General features: G+C 44.4%; 2 protein-coding genes across 4 annotated transcripts in view; one reads left to right on the top strand and one right to left on the bottom strand.

Annotated features, from left to right (window-relative positions):
• UBXN11 (UBX domain protein 11) overlaps window positions 1–16,370 on the top strand; it is a 69,014-nt gene extending 52,644 nt beyond the window's left edge. Inside the window, exons 9-14 of one of the 3 annotated variants that reach the window (XM_061597874.1) lie at window positions 73–150; window positions 5,380–5,500; window positions 7,231–7,334; window positions 8,689–8,756; window positions 12,025–12,168; window positions 13,426–16,370. In XM_061597874.1, the coding sequence (XP_061453858.1) occupies window positions 73–150; window positions 5,380–5,500; window positions 7,231–7,334; window positions 8,689–8,756; window positions 12,025–12,168; window positions 13,426–13,582 (672 nt within the window). In that variant the 3' untranslated portion in view covers window positions 13,583–16,370. The remainder of the gene's footprint in view (window positions 1–72; window positions 151–5,379; window positions 5,501–7,230; window positions 7,335–8,688; window positions 8,757–12,024; window positions 12,169–13,425) is intronic. The other 2 variants (XM_061597873.1, XM_061597872.1) reach the window with 2 other exon arrangements.
• Window positions 16,371–16,595: 225 nt separating this feature from the next.
• Window positions 16,596–21,671, bottom strand: SH3BGRL3 (SH3 domain binding glutamate rich protein like 3). Its single transcript, XM_061597875.1, has 3 exons — window positions 21,392–21,671; window positions 20,355–20,522; window positions 16,596–17,501 (listed from the first exon to the last, which is right to left on the bottom strand). The coding sequence occupies exons 1-3, from the start codon at window positions 21,437–21,439 to the stop codon at window positions 17,436–17,438; spliced, it is 282 nt and encodes a 93-aa protein (XP_061453859.1). The 5' UTR covers window positions 21,440–21,671; the 3' UTR covers window positions 16,596–17,435.
• Between the last annotated feature and the right edge of the window lie 1,952 nt (window positions 21,672–23,623).

Genomic DNA, 23,623 nt, shown 5'->3' with positions numbered 1-23,623 from the left:
TTAGATCGGTGTCCTCAGGCCCAAAAAGGTATAGAGGGAAATCTGACATGTGGGCCCTGCTTGTGGTTTCAGCAACTCTTGCGAGATATCATGGATGGCTACTTCCCTTCTGAGCTGCAGAGGCGCTACCCAGATGGTGTCCCCTTTCAGGTATGCCACCTCTGCTCTCCTACAGCTTCCTGTTTATTGAGTTCTTGGTTTGTAGACGTTTCATTTGCTTATCAAAAATGTGGTCTGAAGGTGGGGCAGCTCACTTGTTTAAGCAGAACTGAGAACTTCTGTTTACTCTAAGCAGTTATAATTGTTTTTCTCCTTCAGGAACCAATTGTTCTGTGTTGAGGAACTGAGACTGTTTTTGGTTACTGAACTGGAGCACTTTCCCTTTCTAAACTGTGGAGACTTCCTGCTTCCCCCCCCCCACTTTTGCTTTAAGAAATGTTTGAATCTTCTGTGATCTTCATTTGATTGCCACTAACAATTATGGAGAGATGTATTTTGTGGGCCATAATATTTTTCAGTATCTCACTGGCTGTATGGATAAACATTATCTTGGGAAAATGAGTTCATGTTTCATTTTGAGACCCAAAACATAAAGTGAGGGGGGGAGGAACACCAGGAAAATTAAAAAGAGGGATTTTGGGCATTTATTTATCTGAAGAATATTGGGACAGTTATCTCCAAGAAGTATGAAATGAAATGAATCTTTATTGCTCAGAGCCATAAGCTACCACAATTAAACACATGTAAAAGGAAAATATAAAATACATATTAAAATACAAGTCATATTTCAACAAAACACAGTTCAACAACATACAGTAAAAGAACAACAATACATTTCACATAAAATTTCCTGAGAAAAGGGCAAACCAGAACGCCAAAAGGAGAAAAAGTTAGATCAGAGGTGATGTTGCTGGACTGTAACTCCCATCATCCCTGACTATTGGTCATGCTGGCTGGGGCTGATGGAAGTTGGAGTCCAACAACTTCTGCAGGGCCACAGATTATCCATGCCTGGAGTAAATGTTGGATAGATTTATCAGCCTCTTGAAATATGGCCTTTCACTTGCTGGATCATGGTGATTTGTGTACTAAATGTGTGGAGTTAGACCTGCTTTATTGCAATAGTAACTTATTTAGGAGAAAAGCTACTCAGAATGTTGTACAGGTGGTACAAGATACCACTTAAATGAAGAAATATATTATCTTATACAGAATGACAGGGTAGGCCTGGTCCCCAAGTGTTTGCTTTTTGGAAAGTTGAAACTGTCATACTAACAGAGCCCCTGTTCTACTATAGGTTTCTTTTAGGTTATGGCATATACTATTCAAGGCAAGAAAGTAAAGAATTAGTTATGAACTTGCTGTTAACAGCCAGGCTCGAAAGAGCACGTGAATGGAATTCTGATGCTTCATCTGTTGAGAAATAGTTAAGAGGATGAAAAATGTTGCTCATGGTAAAATGTAATTGATTAGGGAGCCATCCTAAGCTCCCTAGGAAGCGAAGGGGCCATTGGATGTTGTGGACCTCCCCTCCGACTGTGGAGAGGGAGATCTGCAGGTAGAGAAGGAGGTCTGACCTTTGAGACCTCCTTGGTGGAGCAGTGGAAAGGTGGTCCACCACCATTCCTCTTCTGCTGTTAGTGCTCTGAAGGTGGTTGAAGAAAAGGGGTGTCAGAGGCAGATCAGGGCAGAACCTGGATCCACAGGATACAAAGCTGTCCTGTTCCCCTGACATACCCCCAAATAGGAAGAAAAACTACATCACTCCAGGAGCTGATGTAGTATTTTCCTTCCCATTGAAATCAATTTTTGGGGGTGGGAGGGAGGGAGAAAACAGGCAAAATGAGGGGGGGCTACCACCCATCTTTTGCCCACGACAGTGCGAGCCCAGCGGTGCTGCCTAAGCAAGTGGTGCCACAGTCTCTTCTCTCCCCCCCCCCATACACACACTAGGATTATTCTGACCATCTGTTTTAGAGAAGGGAAAGCAATGAGAAAACAATTTATTGATAAACTATTTTTAACTTTCTAGAACAAATTATTCAGGTAGAACGAAACTACTGATACATTGATGCACTGACCCTTGTCAGGGGATGTCCCTGATTAAGACTGTGTGTTCACTTGGTTTGGTGAAAACTCCAAACAGGGAGGAAGAAGTGATATTTCTTTATTGCCATTATTCATAGACCAGTGGAACATGTTTTACATAAAAAAGAAAAAAACTGGGGGTGGGGGAAGGAAATGTAGTCTGGAGTTGCTAAAAGCAGCCTGTGTGAGGCAGCTAAAGGAAACCCCCTGTTCCCTTTGCTTTGACGGGGATGGGGTGTGGGGGCCTCCAAAACTGAACAGTCAGTTAGCGTTGGTGGGGGGAGTCAAACAGGGAAGACGAGAGCACGAGCGAAAGGGTCTGAAAGATAGCTGGGGAGGGAAGTTCCCACTAGAGAAGCGTACAGTTAGAGGTTCAGACCACATGACGCTTGGGCCTCCTTGGCTTCAGAGGCCTTTCTGGTTGACCAATTGCTCTCACTTTCTGAGTTCCAAGAACCAGTTTATATGATCAGCAGTCTCAAGTAGGACTGTCTTTTTGGACCGCTCCACTCTGGGTTACTTAGAGGGAAGATCTGCATTCTGTGGGATAAAGTTCACAGCACATAGGAAAATAATGTGTTAAGCAGTAGGCTAAACAGATGCCTTTCTCCTGCCATGGTTGTGTGTGTGTGTTTCTTGCTGGATGAGGATTCAAGTATGCAAACCCTTTCCTCCCATAGCCCAAAGTGGGACAGTCTGAAAATGTGCTACAACTGGATTCTGTGGATTGCATAAATTGGCCCTGAGATTGCTTCCAGACTACAAGAGATGAATTTGGGTGTAGATTCCCAAATCTTCATTGATGGAATGAAGCAAACAGTAAAGGATCCCCTTTTTTTCTTTTCTTTTTGATACAGCAACTGGTAGAATGCTCCAACACGTCTTGAAACAATAGACCTCCTCACACAAACACATTGGTTTCTGATGGCTGCATACAAGGCCTTGCTTGTGGTGGCTTCCAGCTGAGTATTTTGCAGTGGCATGCCAAAAGCTAAATCTGGGCTGAGCTCTGCATTTGGCAGCACAGCTCTGACTACCCATTTGAGAGGCAACACAGAAGGCTTCCCCTGGAGCTACTGAAGAGTCAGTGCAGTGTACTTCCCTTCACCCAAGAAGCTCATTGGTTAATCCTGAGCCAGTCACTCTCTCTTAGCCTAGCTGAATTCATAAGATTGAGATGATAAAATGGGAGGAAAGAGAATTATGTACAATGCCTTGAGCTTCTTGGAGGAAGATGGGATACAAATGTAATAAAGAGGATAGTCATGGGTTGACTTCTGTGAAACTCTTCAAAATGTGGGCTGAGTCAGAAAATTGTGATCTGTGATCTCAGCATGCAGTGAAGCATCCTATGGACCAGATCTTGCAGGAAAAGAACAAACCTAGTTAAAAGCAACCACTGATTGTCGTGTCTGGATTTCATTGAAAGCTGTGATCCTTGAGGCTGTGAGATGGAAGCAAGGGATGGAGGAACCCAAGTACACCTAGACTTGGTCTCATAACACTAAACTATGGTTTAGCATTACATTATGGTTTAGCATTGCAAACTAGCCCATTGTTGCATATCCATCTCATCAAAGTGATTGTGTGACTCATTCCCTATAGAACATTTGTTCATTTTTTGTAGCATACTAGGCAACTGCTAGTGAAACATTTTGAATAAAACAACCTCAGAACTACATATAGGTACCTCCAAGGTCTAGTACTTAGATGAAATGGATATATTAAGAACAAAAGCTTTCTGGTTTCTAAAACTCTTTACTGAATTAAATGAAAGATTAAATTAAGCTTTAGATCTCTCCCCTCTGTCGTGCAGGTGTTTCTTAGCACTTGAACTGTTGTTCATAGAGATAGAAAGTAAGTGAATATGATCTCATTGGAAAGACTGGCAAAATCTATACTCCCTATAGTTAGGTTCACTAGTACTTATTTTAATTATAATCTTTTCGTTCCTAGAATGGAAATTATGCATCTGTCACTTAAAGCTTTTTGAGTCTGAGTTCTTGTGAGATATAGTTTTGAATTAGGTTGTCAGAGAGAAGTAAGTTTGAGAGTAAGTGAAGAGCAAGCACCTGTTCTCTTATTAGAAAGTGTTGCAAAAGGAAATGTGAGTGAGGTATATTTCCTGTTGTCAGATGGAAAAATAAAGGTGCTGCTAATTAAATGTATCCCTTCATAAAGCAATAGGTTTCAGTAACTCCTATGTACATGGTTTTGGATGGAATTGTAGGGAGAATTCACCGCTCAGTGGTAGAGAACATGTTTTGCTGCAGAAGGTCCGATGTTCAATTTCTGGTGCTTCCAACTAAAACAGGGGTGGGGAACCTGTAGGCCTCAAGATGTTGCAGCTCTCTAGGTCCCATCAGCCCCAGCCAGCATGACCCATGATTAGAGATTATTGGTATTGTAGCCAGCAAGATCTGCAGGGCCACAGGTTCCCTACCCCTGAATTAAGGCTTTTAGATAGCAGGGACTGGTGTAATTGCATTGTGTGTGTATATAGTATATAGTAATGAGTGCTTTGGATAAAATGACAATGGGAGTAATTCCTTCATCTTAATGTGCATATTCTTGTATTATGGTATCATTGAGACAAAAATGTATGCTCGAAACACATTGAGCCTTTCTCTAAGAATAAATCCTGTTGTTTTTCCCAGTGTTTCTGTGCTGCTGTGGATTGGGTCAACCCCATTTTCTGAGTTTTGTCTTCCATTTGGCCATGCCCAGAAAAAGCCAAAAGAAACTCCAGCGTGTGTCCAGCACTGCTGCAATACAAGAGCAGATTTTGGTGCAATTGTTGTGAGCACCTGTTGGACATTGCATTTGACAAATAACAAAAAGATGGGTGCACATCTACATATGTGCTATTGGAAAGAAAGGTGGAAAGTTTCCTTTAAGTGTGTTATTGACTAGACCAGAAACTGTGATCTGGTGTAGTCAATTTTATCCATCCTTTGTCTTGTAGGAGACTGTGAAAAGCAGCCAGAAATGGATCAAATTGGGTTTTTTTTCTTTGAGTGAGCTACCTCTTCCCAAGTGGGTTTTTTCCCCAGTTAATCAAGTATCTGTATCTTGATAGGGCTAGTGCCACTTCAGCATCTGTCCTGGGTTGAGGCATCCCTGCTGACTAGCAATTTCCTTTGAGGTTTCTGCAAAGGAAGTGGGGACGTCTCTTTTATGTTCCATTAGTCACTGCTGCCAACATTTTCTCATAGTTACCTAGCCTAACACTGACCTCTGGAGTCTGGGGTTAAGCAGGGCATTGAATGGCAATTTGGATTTATTCAACAGGTCACCGACAAGAGAGATGTCTTCTTTCAGGAGAGACAGCTACCCAAGAGTTTTCCTGGCCAGGGCCAAGTCATTGGCCATGCACAGTCAAGTGGAGTGAAGGAGACAAATGAGATCCCAGGTGAGGTGGAGCTTAATGATGACAATGATGGCTATTCTTATTCTTGTTGTTCTTATTTGTTGGGGTTGCTTTCAGGCCCTAGTTAAACCCAAACATTTTGTTTTGTTTTTAGTTCAGTGCTTTAAAATTCTGATGTTCAGCCTGTTCCTTTATTTTCTTTTGTGGGTCCATTTTTAATGGCATTTTTTAAAAGATAATCTTGAATGAAGTTGTGTGTTATCAATGTTATGAGTAGCTTGTGATGGAAAAGGGCTTTTACCTTCTCCTCACCAACCAAACGTTTCAGTGAGAAGGGCTTCAGAAATTGAGCTGAGTTCTTGAGCAAGCTCATTGGGTAGGAGCAGATTACTAAGAATGAATGAATGAAAAATAAGTGTACGCTACGATGACGACGACAACAACAGTTTTTACCAAGGCTTTTAAAAAGTAATAGTTATGTGTCCAAATGGACACTCAGTCCTAGCTTTTGGACTCCCAGGGGACACAAATGGATACATAATATTTAATCAATGAACCAAGAACACAAATTCAGATTGGAGTCCACTGAAACACTGACTAGAGGGATGAAATTTTAGTGAAATTGAATAGAAACAGGAGAACATAGAGCCACATATTACACAATAATTCTTACGAACCACCGGTCTTTCTGAAAAACTTCTAAAGAAAATTTCTGTCCCTGCACACTGGGACATCTGGTTCTCTGTACCTTTGTTATTTTTTTCATAAGAATTCTACTACAGCTGGGCTGTGTCATAAGCAGCAGTTCCTATGCCATTCAGTGAAACAAACAGTCATAGATTCATAGATTTTTCTACCAAGGACATACAGTGTGAGAAGACTTTATTTGATTGTAATGAGAGGCTAGTAAGAATTTTGTTGGGCTAGTAACTTGTGTAATTGCATTTGCAAAGCTGTATTCTCTTCCTGTTTTATTTTTTAGGTTGAACCACTCTTGCCTCAAACCGGATGTCAGGGCCTGTACATGATAGAGAGGCTTTCATATGCAAGCCATTTGAATGCGGGGGGGGGGGAAGGCACCCAGTAACAATTCATTGAAAAATGCCCTAATTTTTACTACTGCTAATCATACTATAATGCATTCTCCTTTTGGGGACAAAAAGTGGCTTCCAAAGTGGCTCACATTAGTAAAAGATTTAATGCAGCGCTGATGGCAAGCACTGTACATAACTCAAAATGAGACGCAGGCTCTCTCAGGCTGGCAAACTAAAAAGACGAGGAAGGAGAGTGGAATGAAGGGCAAAGGTAGAGGAGGGAGATCCTTCTGCCATTGCCAAAATGGAGGGCTGAGTTGTGAAACAGGCTTTTATATCTACTTGAGGCCAGGCTGATCTCCCATTGCTGCCTTTCTTGCCTGGATAGAATTGGTATAACTGCCTTGTGGCTCTTTGGCTGGTGGCAGAAGCCAGGCTGCCCTTCAGCAGTCTCAGGGCGACTGGCTTGGAGTTCTTTCTCTTAGGGAAGGCTGACGTAAGTCTCCACAGCTGTTCACTCTCTGAACAGTGTCTGGGGCCAGGATGAATGGGGTGCACCCTTGCCATGGTGTTCTTCCTGGGAGCAACCTCCAATGGTCTTTCTTCCTCTAGCTGGCAGCAGAGGCCAGAGAGTCCTTATCCCTCACTTCTGCAGTCACACGATCGTAGTGCAAAGTCCCAGCATCATGTCCGTGGCTTTTTGTTTGCATTTACTCCTGCAATCCTCTGTTTTGGCAGGTCCTAAGCTCACCGTGGAGCAGTTTTTGAACAAGCTTCCAAAGTCACTGATCCGAGATGGGCAAGTGATCGATATCCGAGGAGAAATTAAAAAAACCCTGCAGGTAGGACGGAACCTCTCCAGCCTGCATGAAATGCAGTTACTTCTGCTGGTTAGCAGGTCTATTAATACCTGATCCTTTACGATAGTGTGGGCCCTTAGGTACTATACTCCTTCCTACAATCCTTTTCCTCACCAGAAGTTTCTCTCCTGACCAGCTTGTGTCCCCAAAATACAAGATGCACATGCAGAATCCCTTTTAGGATCCATCATTATTTCTTCCAAGTTTGGCTAAAGTCTTTCACTAGCTCAGGGAATGATATGCAATTATGACCTCCTTTCTCCTTCAGCCTTTATTTTGAGAACCACTGCTGACACGGTAGCCAAGGGTTGAAAAAAGCTCACCTTTGCCCACGAGTAACAAAGATATATTGTGGTTTGTATGAACACCTGCTCACTTTTCTCACTGGTTATATTATTACGGGTATTAATACAGTGCCATCAATATGCATAGTGCTTCACAGAGTAACAGGCAAAACAAAACAAAAGCAGCCAGACAGGTCTCTGCCCTGAGGAGCACATCATCTAAATTTAGACAACAGGCTACCACTGATGGAGGAAAGGGAGCGGGACTGTGGCTGAATGGCATGCCTGCAGAAAGTCCTAGGTTCATTCCTGGACTCCTCAGTTGAACGGGTATCAAGTAGAAGGGCCTGGAAAGGAGAAACAGCCACTGTCAGAGTATAGACGGCTCTAGGCTGGACGGACCGATGGTCTGACTCACTCTAAGGCAGCTTTGTACATTTGCTGATATGAGAAGCAAGGGTGACGATAGAGGATGAATGGATGCAAATGCTTTGGGGGTTTTGGGGGGGGAGGGTCCAACTGAAGGCATAACAGGTGGCTTTCAAGGATGGCTGTAAGGAGGCTGTATCAAACAGGACTTCATTTCTTGTGCTTCACAGCCAGCAGAATAGGCACTGCTAGCAGAATATAGCAGCGCCTGCCTTTGTGTGGCTTAGCTCCATGGATGGGATGGGGAAACAAAGATTTCTGACTCCCAGGTAACCTGGGACCTCTGAAAGCATGTTGTGATTCCTGCAGTCAGCATCCCTGCCTGTGGTTGAACATAAATTGATTGACTGACATGGAAGCTGGAAATTCATTGAAAGGAGGTTTTTTTCTTTGTTTTTAATCGCTTTTTAAAAAGGTTTGCTGATCTAGGGACTGTGTTTGGAAGTTGTAATTAATACCCAAGGACCCAGTACCAAGCCCTTCAGTTCTCAATGGTACTACCAAAGACAGGTTTCTTTTTCACTAGATTTGGATGTTGCAGGATGAGCAGGACAGCATATTCCACGTGTTTACTATGCTCAGAACAGTCAGAGCTTGCCACTGATTTCCTTCTTTGGTTCCAGGGTTCAGGTGGGAAAAGCCATGAGGTGGTTCTGGTGGAGACACCCAGCATTACAGTGATGAAGAAGAGGTAAAAAAAAAAAAAAGCAACTTTTCCTCTTCTCATGAACAGCTGTGGTGTCATGCCAGCTCCTCAAGTTGTAGTGCAGGGGACTACAACTCCCATCATCTCTGACTATCGGCCATGCGAGCTGGGGCTGATGGGAGTTTGAGTCCAACGACATCTGCAGGGCCACAGGTTCCCCATCCCTGGCTTACATGATCCAAATTTGAAATGGGGTTAGCAAGGCCTTTCAGCATCAGCATGTGGACGGAAGCATATGTTTGGCATGCAGAAGGCTCCCAGGCTCAGTCTGTAGCATCTAGTTTTAAAAGCAGATGATGGGACTGGCCCCTCTCTGGCTGAGCTTCTGGAGAGCTGCCGCCAATCAGAGAACAATGCTGGGCTAAACAGACCAAGGGCTTGCCTCCGTATCAGGTGGTTTCTTCCATCAGGAATTCTTGGCTATTTTTCTTTCTGCTTGTGGGGAGTGAGCATGCAGACAAGAGCAGGGTTTGTGATCCACTCTGTTCCGCATCCTGAGAAAAAGCAGAGTAGAAATGTGTTGTAACCCTCCCCTCTCCCATGCTGGCCTCACAATGTGCCTGACCATTCCTGGTGAGTAGAGTCCCTCCCACGTCTCACTGATGTGGAGTCACTGGCCCACTGCTGCCAAGGCCTGTGCATGCCACCACTTCTGCACCCTGGGGGATTTTGGGAAGGCAACGTGCCAGACGTGTGGAAGGGCCTTTACTTACCAGGAACAGTAATAGTATATCCAGCCTAAGGCCGACAAGGAAACAGGAGTATATACAGTGCCTTGCAAAAGTAATCAGACCGCTGCCCAGTGCTCTCATATTACTGAATTACAACTGGTACATTGTAATTCTGTTCTGTATATTTTATTCTGAAACACTGAAACTCAAAATCAATTATTGTAAGGTGACATTGGTTTTATGTTGGGAAATGTTTGTAAGAAACATAAAAAACTGAAACATGTTGCTTGCATAAGTATTCAACCCCCACACATTATTGATTGATTGATTTTTATTTACGGTCATAGACCAAACTGAACCCCCAACACATTAATATTTGGTAGAGCCACCTTTCGCTGCAATAACAGCTTTAAGTCTTTTGGGGTAGGTATGTACCAGCTTTGCACACAGTGTTGGAGGGATTTTGGCCATTCTTCTTGGCAGATTCGCTCCAGGTCATTCAGGTTGGTTGGACGTTGCTTGTGGACTGTAATTTTCAAAGAACGCCATAAATTCTCAATGGGATTGAGATCAGGACTTTGACTGGGCCACTGCAGGACATTCACCTTTTTGTTCTTGAGCCACTCCAATGTGGCTTTGGCCTTGTGCTTGGGATCATTGTCTTGCTGAAAAGTGAATTTCCTCCCAAGCTTCAGTTTTTTTAGTGGACTGAAGCAGGTTGTCTTGCAGTATTTCCCTGTATTTTGCTCCATCCATTCTTCCTTCAGTTTTAACAAGATGCCCAGTCCCTGCTGATGAGAAGCATCCCCACAGCATGATGCTGCCACCACCATACTTCGCTGTAGGGATGCTGTGTCTTGAGGCATGGGCAGTGTTAGCTTTGTACCACACATAGCGCTTTGAGTTTTGGCCAGAAAGCTCTATCTTGATCTCATCTGACCACAAAACCTTTTCCTACATCGCAGCTGCGGCACTCTCATGCTTTCCAGCAAACTCCAGATGTGCTTTCAGATGGCACATTTTGAGTAATGGCTTCTTTCTTGCCACCCTCCTATACAGGGCAGTGTTATGCAGAGCTCTTGATATGGTTGACTGGTGCACCATTGCTCCACTCCCAGCCACTGAACTCTGTAGCTCCTTCAAAGTGATTGTTGGCCTCTCTGTAGCTTCTCTCACAAGTCTCCTCCTTGTTCAAGCGCTGAGTTTTGAGGGATGGCCTTTTCTTGGCAGTGCCTGGGTGGTGTGATGCAGCTTCCACTTCCTGGTTACTGGTCCAACTGTGCTCACTGGGATATCCAAATACTGCGATAGTATTTTGTACCCTTTTCCTACTCTATGCATTTGTATTCCATTACATATTCTCACTTCTGTAGAATGCTCTTTGGTCTTCATTTTCCTTCAGATCCACAGCCCGACCAATGATCCTTCAACAGTGGGGGTTTTATCCTGACAATGTGACAGCAACTTTAATGGTTCACAGGTGGAGGCTAATGGTGAGATAATTGTGTCCTTACAGTAATTGATTTTGAGTTTCAGTGTTTCAAAATAAAAAATCATACAATGAAATTACAATGTACCATTTGTAATTCAGTAATATGAGAGCATTGGTCGGGTCTGATTACTTTTGCAAGTCACTGTAGAATATCTGGGATCCCTCTTCTCTCTGCTCTCCATGTATATACTGGGGTGGATCACTCCTGAGAGATTGTTTCAGGAATGATACCAGGAGCCAAAGGACAACCCAAGCAAAGGCATGTGGCTAATGAATTCTGAGCTACCACACTTGTCCTCCCAGGAAGTAATCTGTCTGTTCAGGGAGCTTTTTTCACATTAATTGTCTGACCAGTGCATGTGCAGAGGATTCAGAGTAGGATTTGGGGCGCTCAGTTCCTGTAGGGTAGCGGATGGGCCTGCTAGGCCTCACCCTTGTTCATGTGAACCAAGTCTGTGACCTGGAGCATACCCCATATGCTCTGGGATGGCTGCACATTGCAAGGGCAGATTGGTTGTAGTGGGCAAGCTTCTTTCAGGGCACCTTTGTGCCATTACTGATCTTTACATTGGGGAGCCCCTGTTGAGCTTCTGAGTATTGTTGTGGAGTGAATAATATTCCAGAATTTTTTCCAGTGCTTTATTTTTCCTTGGAAACATTTCCATATCATAGGTTCATTAGTAAAAATGAATGGGTGCCAATTGCAAATAAATATTGGGCGAACCTGGCAGTTTCGGTGGTTTTAGCTTTGTGAGCTAAATAAAAATAAAATAAACATACTAAATTAAATCCCTAGGGGGAAAACGTCTGATGCAAATTAGCATAATTTGCATAGGGAAATTTTTCAGTTCAAAATTCTCCAGAAAACCCCCATCATCGCTTAAAATGAACCCCCTGACTGTCTCAGAACAGCCACTAGATTTTCATCTGTATGAACAAGATACATACAGAGGTTCCACCCTGGTTCCTCAGAGTTGAGATCTCACTGCTTGATCCCCACCCAAATGTTTTTCCAAAGGGGCAGATCAAGTTTTTCTGCCCCCTTCAAAAAGCCATTGTTTCTTTTCTAATTTGCTTTTCTCATCTTTAGGTTGGAAGGGGACAGAAAAAAGGCATCTGACCCCAATGTCTCAACTCTTCGGATTAAGTCAGAGAATGGGGAGAAGACGTATATAATCAAAATGCCATTCACAGAGACCATTGGAGACCTGCGCAAGCACCTTGCCCGGAGCAGGTAGTAACGGATCATTCCAGCAGATGAGAATTTTTTGTAGCAATTTCTGCACCTTCAGCTCCAGAGTCTGCAACTAAAATTGCAAGCTCTATGCTCACTATTAAGCAAATAGGAAAGAAAGTGCATTCCCCCACCCCACCCCACCCCACGAATTGGAGAGGACCAGGCCTCTGTGATGCAGTATGGGGAGTAAACCTTTGGGGATGAGAAGCTGTTAATGAAGGCCTTTGGAATTGTGGCTGACTTTTAGGTTATGGGGAGGGATAAGGTAGGCTGTGCTGTGCTGTGCTGTGAGATCCCATGGCTTTTGGGGAGTTGATCTATCGCATACAGCCATCTGGGCTCTTGCTCAATTTTCCAGTTAACTTTTCACTAAACCGTTTCCTGCTCCTCATTTTCTACCTGCCTTAATTTTCCTCCAGTTATGAGTTCCACAGATTCTTGCCACAGCTCCGTAGTGCAGCTTTGTACAGAGAATGAGTAAGGGTGACTGTACTATCATGTGGCATGTCATTCCTTTCCACTTTGACATTGCTGATTTTTTTTGTTGGAGCCATGACATCATCAAAAGGGGCAGGGCTATCGACAAGGGTTGGAAGTAGTCAGGATCCTTGAAAATCTCCAATAGGACAGTTCATTCCACACCCAATAAGTGTGGCTGAACCAGCACAAATTGTTATGCCTGCTCTGGACCCCAAAGTACATCCCTGAAAGGTAACCTGTACAGGTCAAAGGTAGAAATACTAGGAGTCATGGAAAGAATATTTATTCATGGTATAATGCCAGCCAGTCTGTTGAACCTGTCTGTGGTGTGGCGTTCTGCCCTCTTTCCCTTACAGACTCCTGGAATGGCACGTCATTGTTTCTGAAATGCAGGCTCTTGGTTTGCCCCAGTCAAAATTAATTTGCTTCTACAGACTCTCCTCTGCAAACTGAAACTGGAGTATTTGACACCTAGTCACTAAATAGTTGCTAGGCAATGATGCTTTTATTTCATTATTTGATATCTGATATGTAATGGTATCATTTTTGATAGATGGTTTGGGATTTTTGTTGACTTGGACAGCTTAATTACATTTTGTATTTGATACCTCCCGAAATCCAAGCAAACAAGATGCTAAGAAGTCTAAAACATTTTAATTTTAAAATAAAATGTCTCATTCAAAATGTAAATTGAAGTTGCATTTAACAAATGTACATTTGAATAGCAAATTTCAAGTCAGCTCACTTACAAGCACTATTCTGCTCTTTTCCTAGGGGAGAAGTGGAACCTTATGAGATCATCAGCACTTTTCCCTATCGGGTGTATAACAATAACTCCATGACGCTGGAGGAATGTGGACTGGTCCCTAATGCCTCTCTTCGGCTGCAGAAAAAGGCCTCTTCGACAAAATCACAAGGGCAACAAGTGTAAAGGTTTACAGTGGATGATTCATCAGGCTTGGCTGCCACTCAGCTAAGAAGTAGTGTGCCTTCTTCTCTTTCCTCAAGATAGCCTATGCTGTGAACAGTAGATCCCCTATGGTCAGACAGAGGAAGACTGACTGGCTTTTCTACATACACAGCTCCAACCCGCCTTTGCAGCAATTTTCATCACCCTAGGCAAAGGAAGAAAGTGCAGTTGATGTGCTGAGTGTAGAGCCTCCCTTTGTTACCTAGGCAGAGTAGGTAAAGTTTAGCTCCAGGTGTAGTTTATCATAGCCCAAAACAGATGGAGAGAAGCTGGCCCTTGTAAAACTCTCTTTAGCAATACTAGATCATCACTCCAATGAAAGAGCGCACAGCTGGAGTACTGCCAGTAAAATGTGGTTTCCCCAGAACTGGTGATGCAGAGGCTTAGGAAATGAGGGCCTGCACAATGTGCAAGTACCAGATCATTGTTCGCTATGTGCTTGATACCCCCACCCTGGTTTCTGTTGCCTAGAAGGACCTCCAAAAATGGGATTTACCAAATTCTTGGTGGGGTTATGTGCACCTGCGACACAAGCCTGTTAATCCATCTAATAGAGAAGGTAACTGAACTTCTTTGCTTTTCCTGAAGCATAAGAAGACTCCGTGTCCAACCTCCCAACTGTTCTTTCTGGTAGAGAGGTGGCCACAAGGACAACTCAAGCGTGCATAAGCTCTTCTTTGTCTTTGCAAGACTAAAGAATGGACTCAGCACCAGCCAATCTATCTACTTTGTGCAGTGCCTCACTGCTTAGCCACAAGTGTCTCCACCACATGGATGCAATGCTAGAGCATCCCATCCCATTTCTCTTTGGTAGGTGTGGGGAACCTTTGAACTGTCAGATGCTGCTGAACTACAATTCCCATCAGCCTCAGCAAGGTAACCTAGAGCCCAAGGATAATGAGAGTTGTTGTTCAGCAACATCTGGAGGGCCAAAAGTGCCTGGCTTGGGCCAAATGTGGATCGCGTTCAGTTAAAAACTAGCCTACCAGTTCATGGGACCAATGCTCTTTGCCAGGCTTCTTTTAGGACCACAGCTCATTTCTCTTTCTCATGGCTACTTTATTGCAAACTTGGCTCTCTTAAAGGAGATCTATCTGGTTCAGTTAGATGGTCCTTGCAATTATCTCTGTGTTTGGCCAAAGTTTGCAGCACAAAGTGGAGAGTTTTTCCCCTGGATCTTTGTAGTGGTTTAAGAAAAGGGGGCAGGCCAAAGTTCCTTGACATCCATGCTTCAGGTTTTGACCTACTTCCTTCTTAGGTGGACTTGCATATTTGAATGCTCACTCCATGTCAAAAGTGCACTTCATGCTGATAGCTATCTGGCCAGGGAGAAGGGTTTTTAAAAATAATAAACCATCATTCTAACAACAGGCCTAGAGTTGTGTCCTGAACTGGCTTAGCCTTTCCCAATAAGCTATCTTTCCATGTGCAGGGACTTTTTGACATGCAGAAAAGACTCAAACATATGCAATCCTTCTTCTTCCCCACTCCTTCCTAATTGCACAGAAATTTGAAGTTGTACTGTTCTGTGGAGGTTACACCAGATGCTTCTTCTGAACTTTTAAATTGGTTCTTAGTGCTTACTAATCCATGCCTGCCTCATCTACTTACTTCTCACTGGTCGCATGCCACAAGGAAAGATGTTCAGGTGATGGGTACATCCTTGCAACAGGAGCACCCATGTGGCTGGACTGTGGAGCTCCTGTTACTGCAATATCCAGCCACATCTGAGCTCTAATGTGGCACAGAACATCTAGCCACTAAAATTACCCATGTCCAGACGTTCACAAATGGCCAAAACTGGTGCTCACCATCAACCCTGCTTCTTCTGATTTGAGCCCTTATCCCAAGTCTCCAAAGCCTAGCATAAATACAGGCTTGAGTCCCCATCCTCCTCCTTGGTGCCAAACTGGGGGCTTGCTTCTTGCCACACCAAGCCACAGAAAGCAGCAAGATGTCCCGTTCCCTCCTGTATATACTAACAGCAAACTAATTCTAAGTATTGGTTCTTAATGTGGCCACACTTCCACCATCCATACCCAATAGGGGAGGCAGCAGCAGGCTTGGATTAACTCCAATGTTTACAAAAGTACAGAATTTGTTTTTAGGAAAAAAATCAGACGGGAGGAACACACTCCCCTGTCCCCCAAACCTAGCCCAATGACTACTGAGCATGGAATGCTGAATGACTGATGGGGGAAAAACCAAGCAAAGAGAAAGCCAGGGGGAATGGGAATGTAACAGCATATCCTGGAAGAGAACATGGCTGCCCCACCTTGAACACAAGCTCACTCATACTGCAACATTTTGTTGCTGTTCCAACTGGAAACTTAAAATTAATATCCTTCTCCTTTGTTCACAGCTGACATTTTATACCAACTTACTGCCTTCCTCTTTGGAAAGCAAGGGAAAATCCACTGGCAGGTTCTTAAAGGAAAAAGTGCACAATGAGTTAAGGGCCTCTCCTGGTGATTGCTATCAAATGTTTATCTACTCACCCCTTTTGCATGGTATCATTTTTGCCACAGATAACCCCACACAGTGAACGAATTAATCTCACCAATGAAGTGACAAATAGCAACCAAGCCTCCTTCCCAGAGACAATTATGTCCATGTAACTCTAGGAAAAAATCCAGTCATGCCTCAGTCCTTCACACAGCTATAGCAAAAAAATCCTGGGTTTAGTGCTCATGTCTTCCCAGCTTACACTTTTACAACACAGCCACTTCAGTTATTCGGGAAGGCTGTGAGGGTGCCGTTTTAGAAATCCATTGGAGGTTTGAGACAACTGCGCCCAAACTCTTCCTACACAGCCTATCGGGCCCTGACACTCGTCCAAAACTTGGGCAACGGCAACTGAGGAATAACAAACATGATCAGCCTGGCTATTAGGAAAACTGGAAAATGGATTCCTGAATAGACAGTCAGGATGGCACTCAACTTTTATCTTCCAATTAAACACACAGAGCCACAGTTGAGGTTTTTAGCAACATTTAATAGCATCTCAGATGAGACAGCCATTTCACAACTTTTGCTTTTAGCAAGGAAAAAACCTGGGAATGCACTTGGTCCTTGTTTGTAAAAAGCCAGTTCCAAAAAAAAAGGAAAGGGTGAAATAACTGGTGCACGAACAGACCTAGAATCCTAGTTACTTCCCATATGATTTGGGGTAGGAATGCACTAATGGACCACAAGCTCTGCTCTCATCGTCCTCTTGAAAACTGCTTTTCCAAAGAGGGTGTGAGCTGCACTGAAGTAATTTTGAAGACACGCACACAACCCCACCCTTTCTCTGGCACAGAAGGAAATTTCAGCACACAACCTTGTGCAGTACTTTTGCATTGGGATGTAACAAATAATAACAGTAGTAGCAGACAGCCACTGCTCTCATTTCCTCCATAGGAATGAAATAGGAAGTATGGAAGCCAGCATTTGCAACTGGTTATAAGACAGGAGGCAACACCCCTACCCTTTTTTCTCCCCAAGGGCAGGCTCAGCGCAAGGCGGAGGGAAAAAGGAGGTATGGGGAAAGCTGTGCTTTCCAATGTCCTTGACCGGTAGGTTTCTCTATCCACAGAGGCACGAGGAGGAAGGCCCAGCAGCATGAGAAGGAATGTGCAAAGTGGGGTTTTCTTTTTGAGGCCATGCTGAGAGTGAAACAGGCAACAAAATTCGACAGGAGCTGGAGAGGAGTCTGGTTGCCCAGGGCCAGGAGAAGGATGACAAGGACTTAAGAGTTTAGGAGATGATCCATTTGGAATTTGGGGGGACAATGGGGGGAAGAAGAGAAAGGGAGGGAGAAGAAGAAACATGCTCAGGCTAACTTGAGGAACTCCTGCAGGGTGTTCTGTTCCACTGCTTCCACAAACAGTTCGTAGTCCTGCCAAGAGGAAGCAAGAGACAACTCAAATACAGAGTCAAGCATAAGGCAAAATGCAATAAAAGCCTTGGGAGCCTCTTTCTCTCATAAGAATTACTTCTAGGACAAGAAGCCCAACACAACCATTTTCTAGGTCAAGGCATAACATTGTAACAAGGGCAGCCTTGGATATAGAGTTCTCATACCACAGTCAAGGGCGTTACAATCCATACTCCTATAACAACCCATTTACTTTGTTCCAGGCTGAGATCTGCTCACGCAATCAAAGGGTTCATCAGAAGCTGAACGAGTAAGGGCCCTGGTTAACCAAGAGCTTTTAATTGCCATTTCATTTCAGGAAAAGTGGTTGTGCAAACAATGGCCACGACCTTCCTGCAGAAATAAGCAGAGCTTAGAAAAAGATACAGCAACCCAAAGAGTGAGCAAGCCGTTGTGTGTGGTCACAAACAAGGGCTGTAGAGCAAGGATAAAGCTTCTGAATCAAGCACCTTGGTTTCAGCTGAGTTTTCAAAAAAGCATCCAATATAAAACAACTCTCTCTTTTTCAGTCTCTCTTACCGCCCTGCCCCACCCCTCAATTCTCAGGCATAACAATTGTTCCGGTCTTGGCCCAGGTACCACACTGGAAATCTGTCACGAGGCATAGGACTGAAGCTTTTTTATCTGTGAATGACACAGTCCTTAAGGGTGGGTCTCCATTTCACCAAACCAGGCTTCCCCTCAGCTGGGTGTTACAAAGGGAGCTTTCACAAGTGACACAGGATATGCCTTTTGATCCGCAACATGTCACTTTCGGATGTTATTAATGTGGCGTAGAATATTTCTAGCACTGGAACGGTCATCTATTCCAACTCCCTACCAAATGCAAGATGCAACTACAGTATCCTTGACAGATGGCCATCCAGCATCTGCCTAAATGCCTCCAGCAAAGGGGAGCCCACCATTGTCTGAGACAGTCTGCTTCCCATTCTAGAGGCTCTCCATAACTCAGGAAAGGGGAACCTGTGGTTGTTGGACTACAACTATCATCACCACTGACTATGATGGCTGGGCCTACTGGACCCTGGAGGGCCACAGGTTTCCCATCCCTCTCATTCCTTTTTGGGGAATCTTCAAGCTGGGGAGGAGAGAGAGAGAATCCTCATGATCCCAAGAAGTAGTCCAGTGGGGGGGGCACAGTTTCTAGGCCTCCACTATACCTACCTAAAAGAGGCTCAAATGCACCACTCCGCTTTGTCCTGACTCTAGAAGAGCCCTGCTGGACTGGATGGACCTTTGGCCTGACCCAGCATCCATTCTCACAGCAGCCAACCAGATACCCGTGGGACACTCACAACAGCAACGCTCCCCAGTTGTAATTCCCACCAACTGGTATTCAGAGGCACGCTGCCACTGATTCACTTCTCTCTCCTGACCTAATCCATTGCGTCACCATGCATTCTGGAGCATTTTGCAACAAACAGCAGCTTAAGAAAAATAGGGCAAGAAAAGTACTGGGGAACGTGGGAATCCCCCCTCCTTGACCTATAGCGGCTCCTCAGAAGTCTGGCCAAGACAGACCCATTTCACCTTCTCCAGAACAGCCCTCCAAGGCAGTAAGAGCAAATGCCCTTTAAACATAACAGCTTGTATCCAGCATTAGTCATGCTCAGAACAGACCTAAAAATAATGGACATGACTAACTCAGGTCCACTCACTTCAATAGGTCTACTCAGAGTAGAACTCAGTTGGATACAACCCAACGACCATAACATCCAGGGTAACCTTTTCACCCAAATTTATCAAAAAGGAACATTCAAATAAAGCCCATTTGGGGGAAGGAGCCCTAATGCTTAAAATTTTGCTCTACTGTCTAATCTTTGATATAATACAAAGTGTCACTGTGCACATACGACAATCTTAAATTTGGAGGACTGCATTTGCCATGATGAGCTGGTACACACACAGCCCTGATGTGTGAGCTATAAGTGGGGTGAGCTGAGAACAAGCATTAGGCTCTCATACAACCCAGTTGCCACTTGAGCACTTTACACGTGTTACCCACAAGGAGGGAGGAGAGGCTGGTCTATTAGGGCAAATGGGAGGCTGCCCCACCAACCTGAGCCAGCCCCCACTTGCTTCTCTTCTTACTTACAACCAGTTGGGGTAGCTCTACCTGTCATTGGCTTTGGCTCCACCTGCTGTTGGCCTCCCTGCTTTCTGCCCCATCAGTCCCAACGGTGGCCAACCATCACTGCAGGGAGGGCATAACACAGCACAGACTGGAGCGGGGCTAAAATGACAAATCAGGTCTTTTAAAACTGTACTACCGAACAGAACATGTGGTTGCCGAACAGAATTCCCAACGCGTGAACTCCTTGCACGGGGGCTCCACACAATTGGTACACCTTGGTTGTGTGGGCATCTCAATAGTGTAGAACTGCTACACGGTGGGCTTTCTACACAGACAACCATGCACAACACATGGTTATTAAAGAAAACCTGACATCAGGGCGGGGCCAAAAGTACATACAAGTAACACATTCACGGTGCTACAAAGAACCTTGAATGTGAAACAGAACAGGTGTCCCTTAAGCTAGTAGAAAGATGTGTACACTTTTGAGGCACACTTGCCTACTACTCACCTACGTATACAAAAACTTAGGCCTGGCTCGCATTCAAGGCTTCATGTTCAAAATCAAGGCTTGCTCTGGAAGGCCACTACACCTGTGAATCTTCCTATGGTTTACAAGCCTTCAGCAAGGCTCAGATCTACAGCAAGTATTAGAAAGCATCCAGCTCTCCTAGGAGACCAAATCTGTCACAATTCTTGTGTACAGACAACCCTAAGTTCTCCTTAAGCCAACCACTCACCCCACAATATTGGTCCCCATTGAAAATCTGGGGAGGGATGGCTTTTGGATTGCCCGTTTTGGTCCTCATTTCTTCCCGCAGGGTGTTATCCTGAGAGATGTCCACCAGGTTGTATTTGATGTTCTTGCCATCCAATATCCTGGTCACTTCGCTCTGCTGAGATTTGATCTGTGGAATACACAAAGTGGGGGTGGGGCAAGTGGGAGATTATTCACGCTGTTCTGGGATTCGATAACACGTGTGAACACAGTCTGTTTGTGTTGCTCATTGCAAAACAAAGTGCCAGAAGCAGTAATTGCAAAGACTGCCACACCTTGCGGGGGAGGAGGATCAAGTTCTCTCCAAATACAGACAGAGCTTAATATATACAAATACCCTAGCAGAATTTTATGCATCCATGAGAGGCAGAAAAAGCCACTGCCTCAGATGGCATCTGGAAGGGAGGATCCAACAGCCATCACCAAATTGGTGCCCTCCAGATGTTTTGGACTACAACTCCCACCAGTCTCACGCAGTGCTGTCTGAGGCTGCTGGGCGTTGTTGTGCAAGACATCTGGAGGACACCAGGTTGGGGGAAGGCTGCGCTACAAAGGGGCGGGGAGGAATCCGCTTGTCAATGGAAAGGGAAGCCTGGGCCTCTCTCTCTCTCCCGTCGCAGGACTGCATACTCCCTAGTTCAAATCCTCCTCCCATTTCCCATGCATCATCCACGGGCTTTGGGAGAAAACAAGAGACGATCACACAGCAGCAACTGGAGATAGAAGGATTCCCCCCTGGGTAGCAAACCGGAGAGGGAAGAGAAACACACCTAGAACCAAGGGGATTTTGTAGGAGGGAGCGAGAGATGGAGAGCGCAACTGGAGCGGGAGGCGAGGGTTGAAAGGCAGCCAGCTCCGCAGGGCGGCGCGGAAGATACCAAGAAAGGGGACCGCACGCTGCAGTGACGCCGAAAAGGTCCACCTCGGAGTGCTAGGAGGTTTGCGCGGTGCGGAAAGACACATGCCCCGCTAGGCAGCCCTCCCCCATGCGGCACTTACCTCCCTGGAGCCCGTTACCGAGGTACTGTACACCGTAAGGCTGGCCATAATGCTGGATCTCGGAGACGCTCCCTCTTTCCTTTGGCTGCTGGATGGATGGCTGGAAGGAAACGAAGGAACGGGGTAGGGAGGGAATCTGCTTCCTTCCCAGCCCCGCCCACCATGTGATCGCAGAGACCAATGGGGTCTACAGCCGCGGGCATGCGGAGCAGATAGTATTCGATCCGGCCGCCAGGCGATGACTGCTCCGTTCACCCTCGCTGGTATCGGACCGTTTTCTTCACGAGCCGGGAAAGCCCAGCGGCTCTTTGCAGACGACTGTGCCTCTGTAGCTCCTGGCTGCATTTATTTGGGAGTGTCCCACTACATTCAGAGAGGCTTGCTGCTAAGGAAGCACGCGTAGGAGCGCACCTGGAGGTTTACGATAATCGACATTGTCTGAGCGGCGAAAGGGATGCAGTTGAAAATACCGACCAAGAGCTTCCACCAAAAATAGTTATGTTTGATTAACTATATTCTTGTATTGCCCCCTTATTACTAAAGACGCAACGGGCAACTGGTTTAAAAACTCGACTTTTGGTGCCCCAATTAATCAACGAAGATTGAAACATACAAGCACTGATAAAAGTGCTTATAATAATAATATATTCAAGCGGGCAAGTACCATCGTGGAGACACTCCCTGCTTTGAAAGAGAGTGAACGCCTTTTAGAATGCATAAGACATCTACAGTTTGGTTCAGAAGTAGTTTTACTCATGTGTATTTAATTACTCAGTTAATAATGACCTTTGTCAATGCAACCAAGACTAAATTGTAAGCCCTACTTACTATCCCTGCACACCTAACAACCCCGGCACTGTCAACATGTACATTTCTGTTCCACCCAGCATGTACACAAACACACAAGGCATTTGCTTTAACAACAAAATTTTAAAATACAAACAACACCTGAAATACTTCATAGTGTTAGCATTGGCTACAGCAGACAATCCTAGTTTCTACTCCTTTGTTAGCAAAGATGCAGACAATAGCTCTAACACATTCTATGGAACAGCAGAAACTGCCTTCTTGCAAAAAAGAACCCAAACTTCTTACATAAATATTAACAGAGTTGGCTAGTTTGTATGCTTTACATGTTATTGAAGTTAGGAAAAACTTCCTGTTAGAGCCATATGACAATGGAACCAATTACCTAGAGAGGTAGTGGGCTCTCCGACACTGAAGGCATTCAAGAGGCAGCTGGACAGCCATCTGGCGGGAATGCTTGATTTAGATTCCTGCATTGAGCAGAGGGTTGGACTTGATGGCCTTATAGGCCCCTTCCAACTCTACTATTCTATGATTCTATATAATTTTGGTTTTCTAAATACAGATTTTGATTATTCAGAATCTAGGAAATGGCTCTGGAAATTTGAAAACACTCCATACATGTTCACTCGATTTAAAAACTATACTGTTTTCATATTTTAAATTGTAAACTGTTGAGCATACCTAAGCAGAAAAGAGTGCTGACTTAGGGAAATAAATTCTTGCTGATGAAATGGGAGGATGGCAAGGCACAGCAAAGTGGGGTAGAGTATAAAGTCCTTCAGGATAAATTGCACTTTTTTTTAAAGCAGAAAACTCACTTTATTTTGTAACCAAAATACTAAGTACCATATAGGCAGGCAAAACAAACTCTCTTTGGTTACAGAGATAAAATGTATGTCAGATTATTTTAAATTTATAGCCCTGAGATTTTTCTTGCAGTACAGACACATGCATGTCTTCCTTTGGCAAACTCATCCTGCCAAATGCCATGACAACAGAGCAATGATCCCTTCACACAGCTCAGACTTTACAAAACCTCCCCCTAATTCTTTAGAAAATATCTTTGGCGTGGGTAGCAGTTGTCAAAGGGCAAAATGTCATACAAATGCCACAATTCCATGAACTTTCAGAAATTCAGCACTTTGATGCTTTTATCTTAGATAAGGTCCTTCTGAAAAACAAAATGCTATTCTTGAGCCAATATGCAGCTTTGGATATTTCATCCTTTCATGCTGATGACAAATTCTGAACCAGGTACTTTATCACATCACATCCATCACTAAGCTGCACTAAGCTCCATGCTGAACCTACAAGTATATTTTAAATTCACTTTTCAGCAGGCTTAAAATGATTCCACTTAGTTACAGATACAATAATCTACTAGCAAAATGTTCAAGTTCTATGTTGTCTGTTCTCAAAAGC

The sequence above is a fragment of the Rhineura floridana genome, chromosome 15 (genome assembly GCF_030035675.1).
Source record: "Rhineura floridana isolate rRhiFlo1 chromosome 15, rRhiFlo1.hap2, whole genome shotgun sequence".
NCBI classification, from domain to species: Eukaryota; Metazoa; Chordata; class Lepidosauria; order Squamata; family Rhineuridae; genus Rhineura; species Rhineura floridana.
The sequence above is the reverse complement of the archived record's forward strand: the minus strand, read 5'-3'. Positions and strand labels throughout refer to the sequence as shown.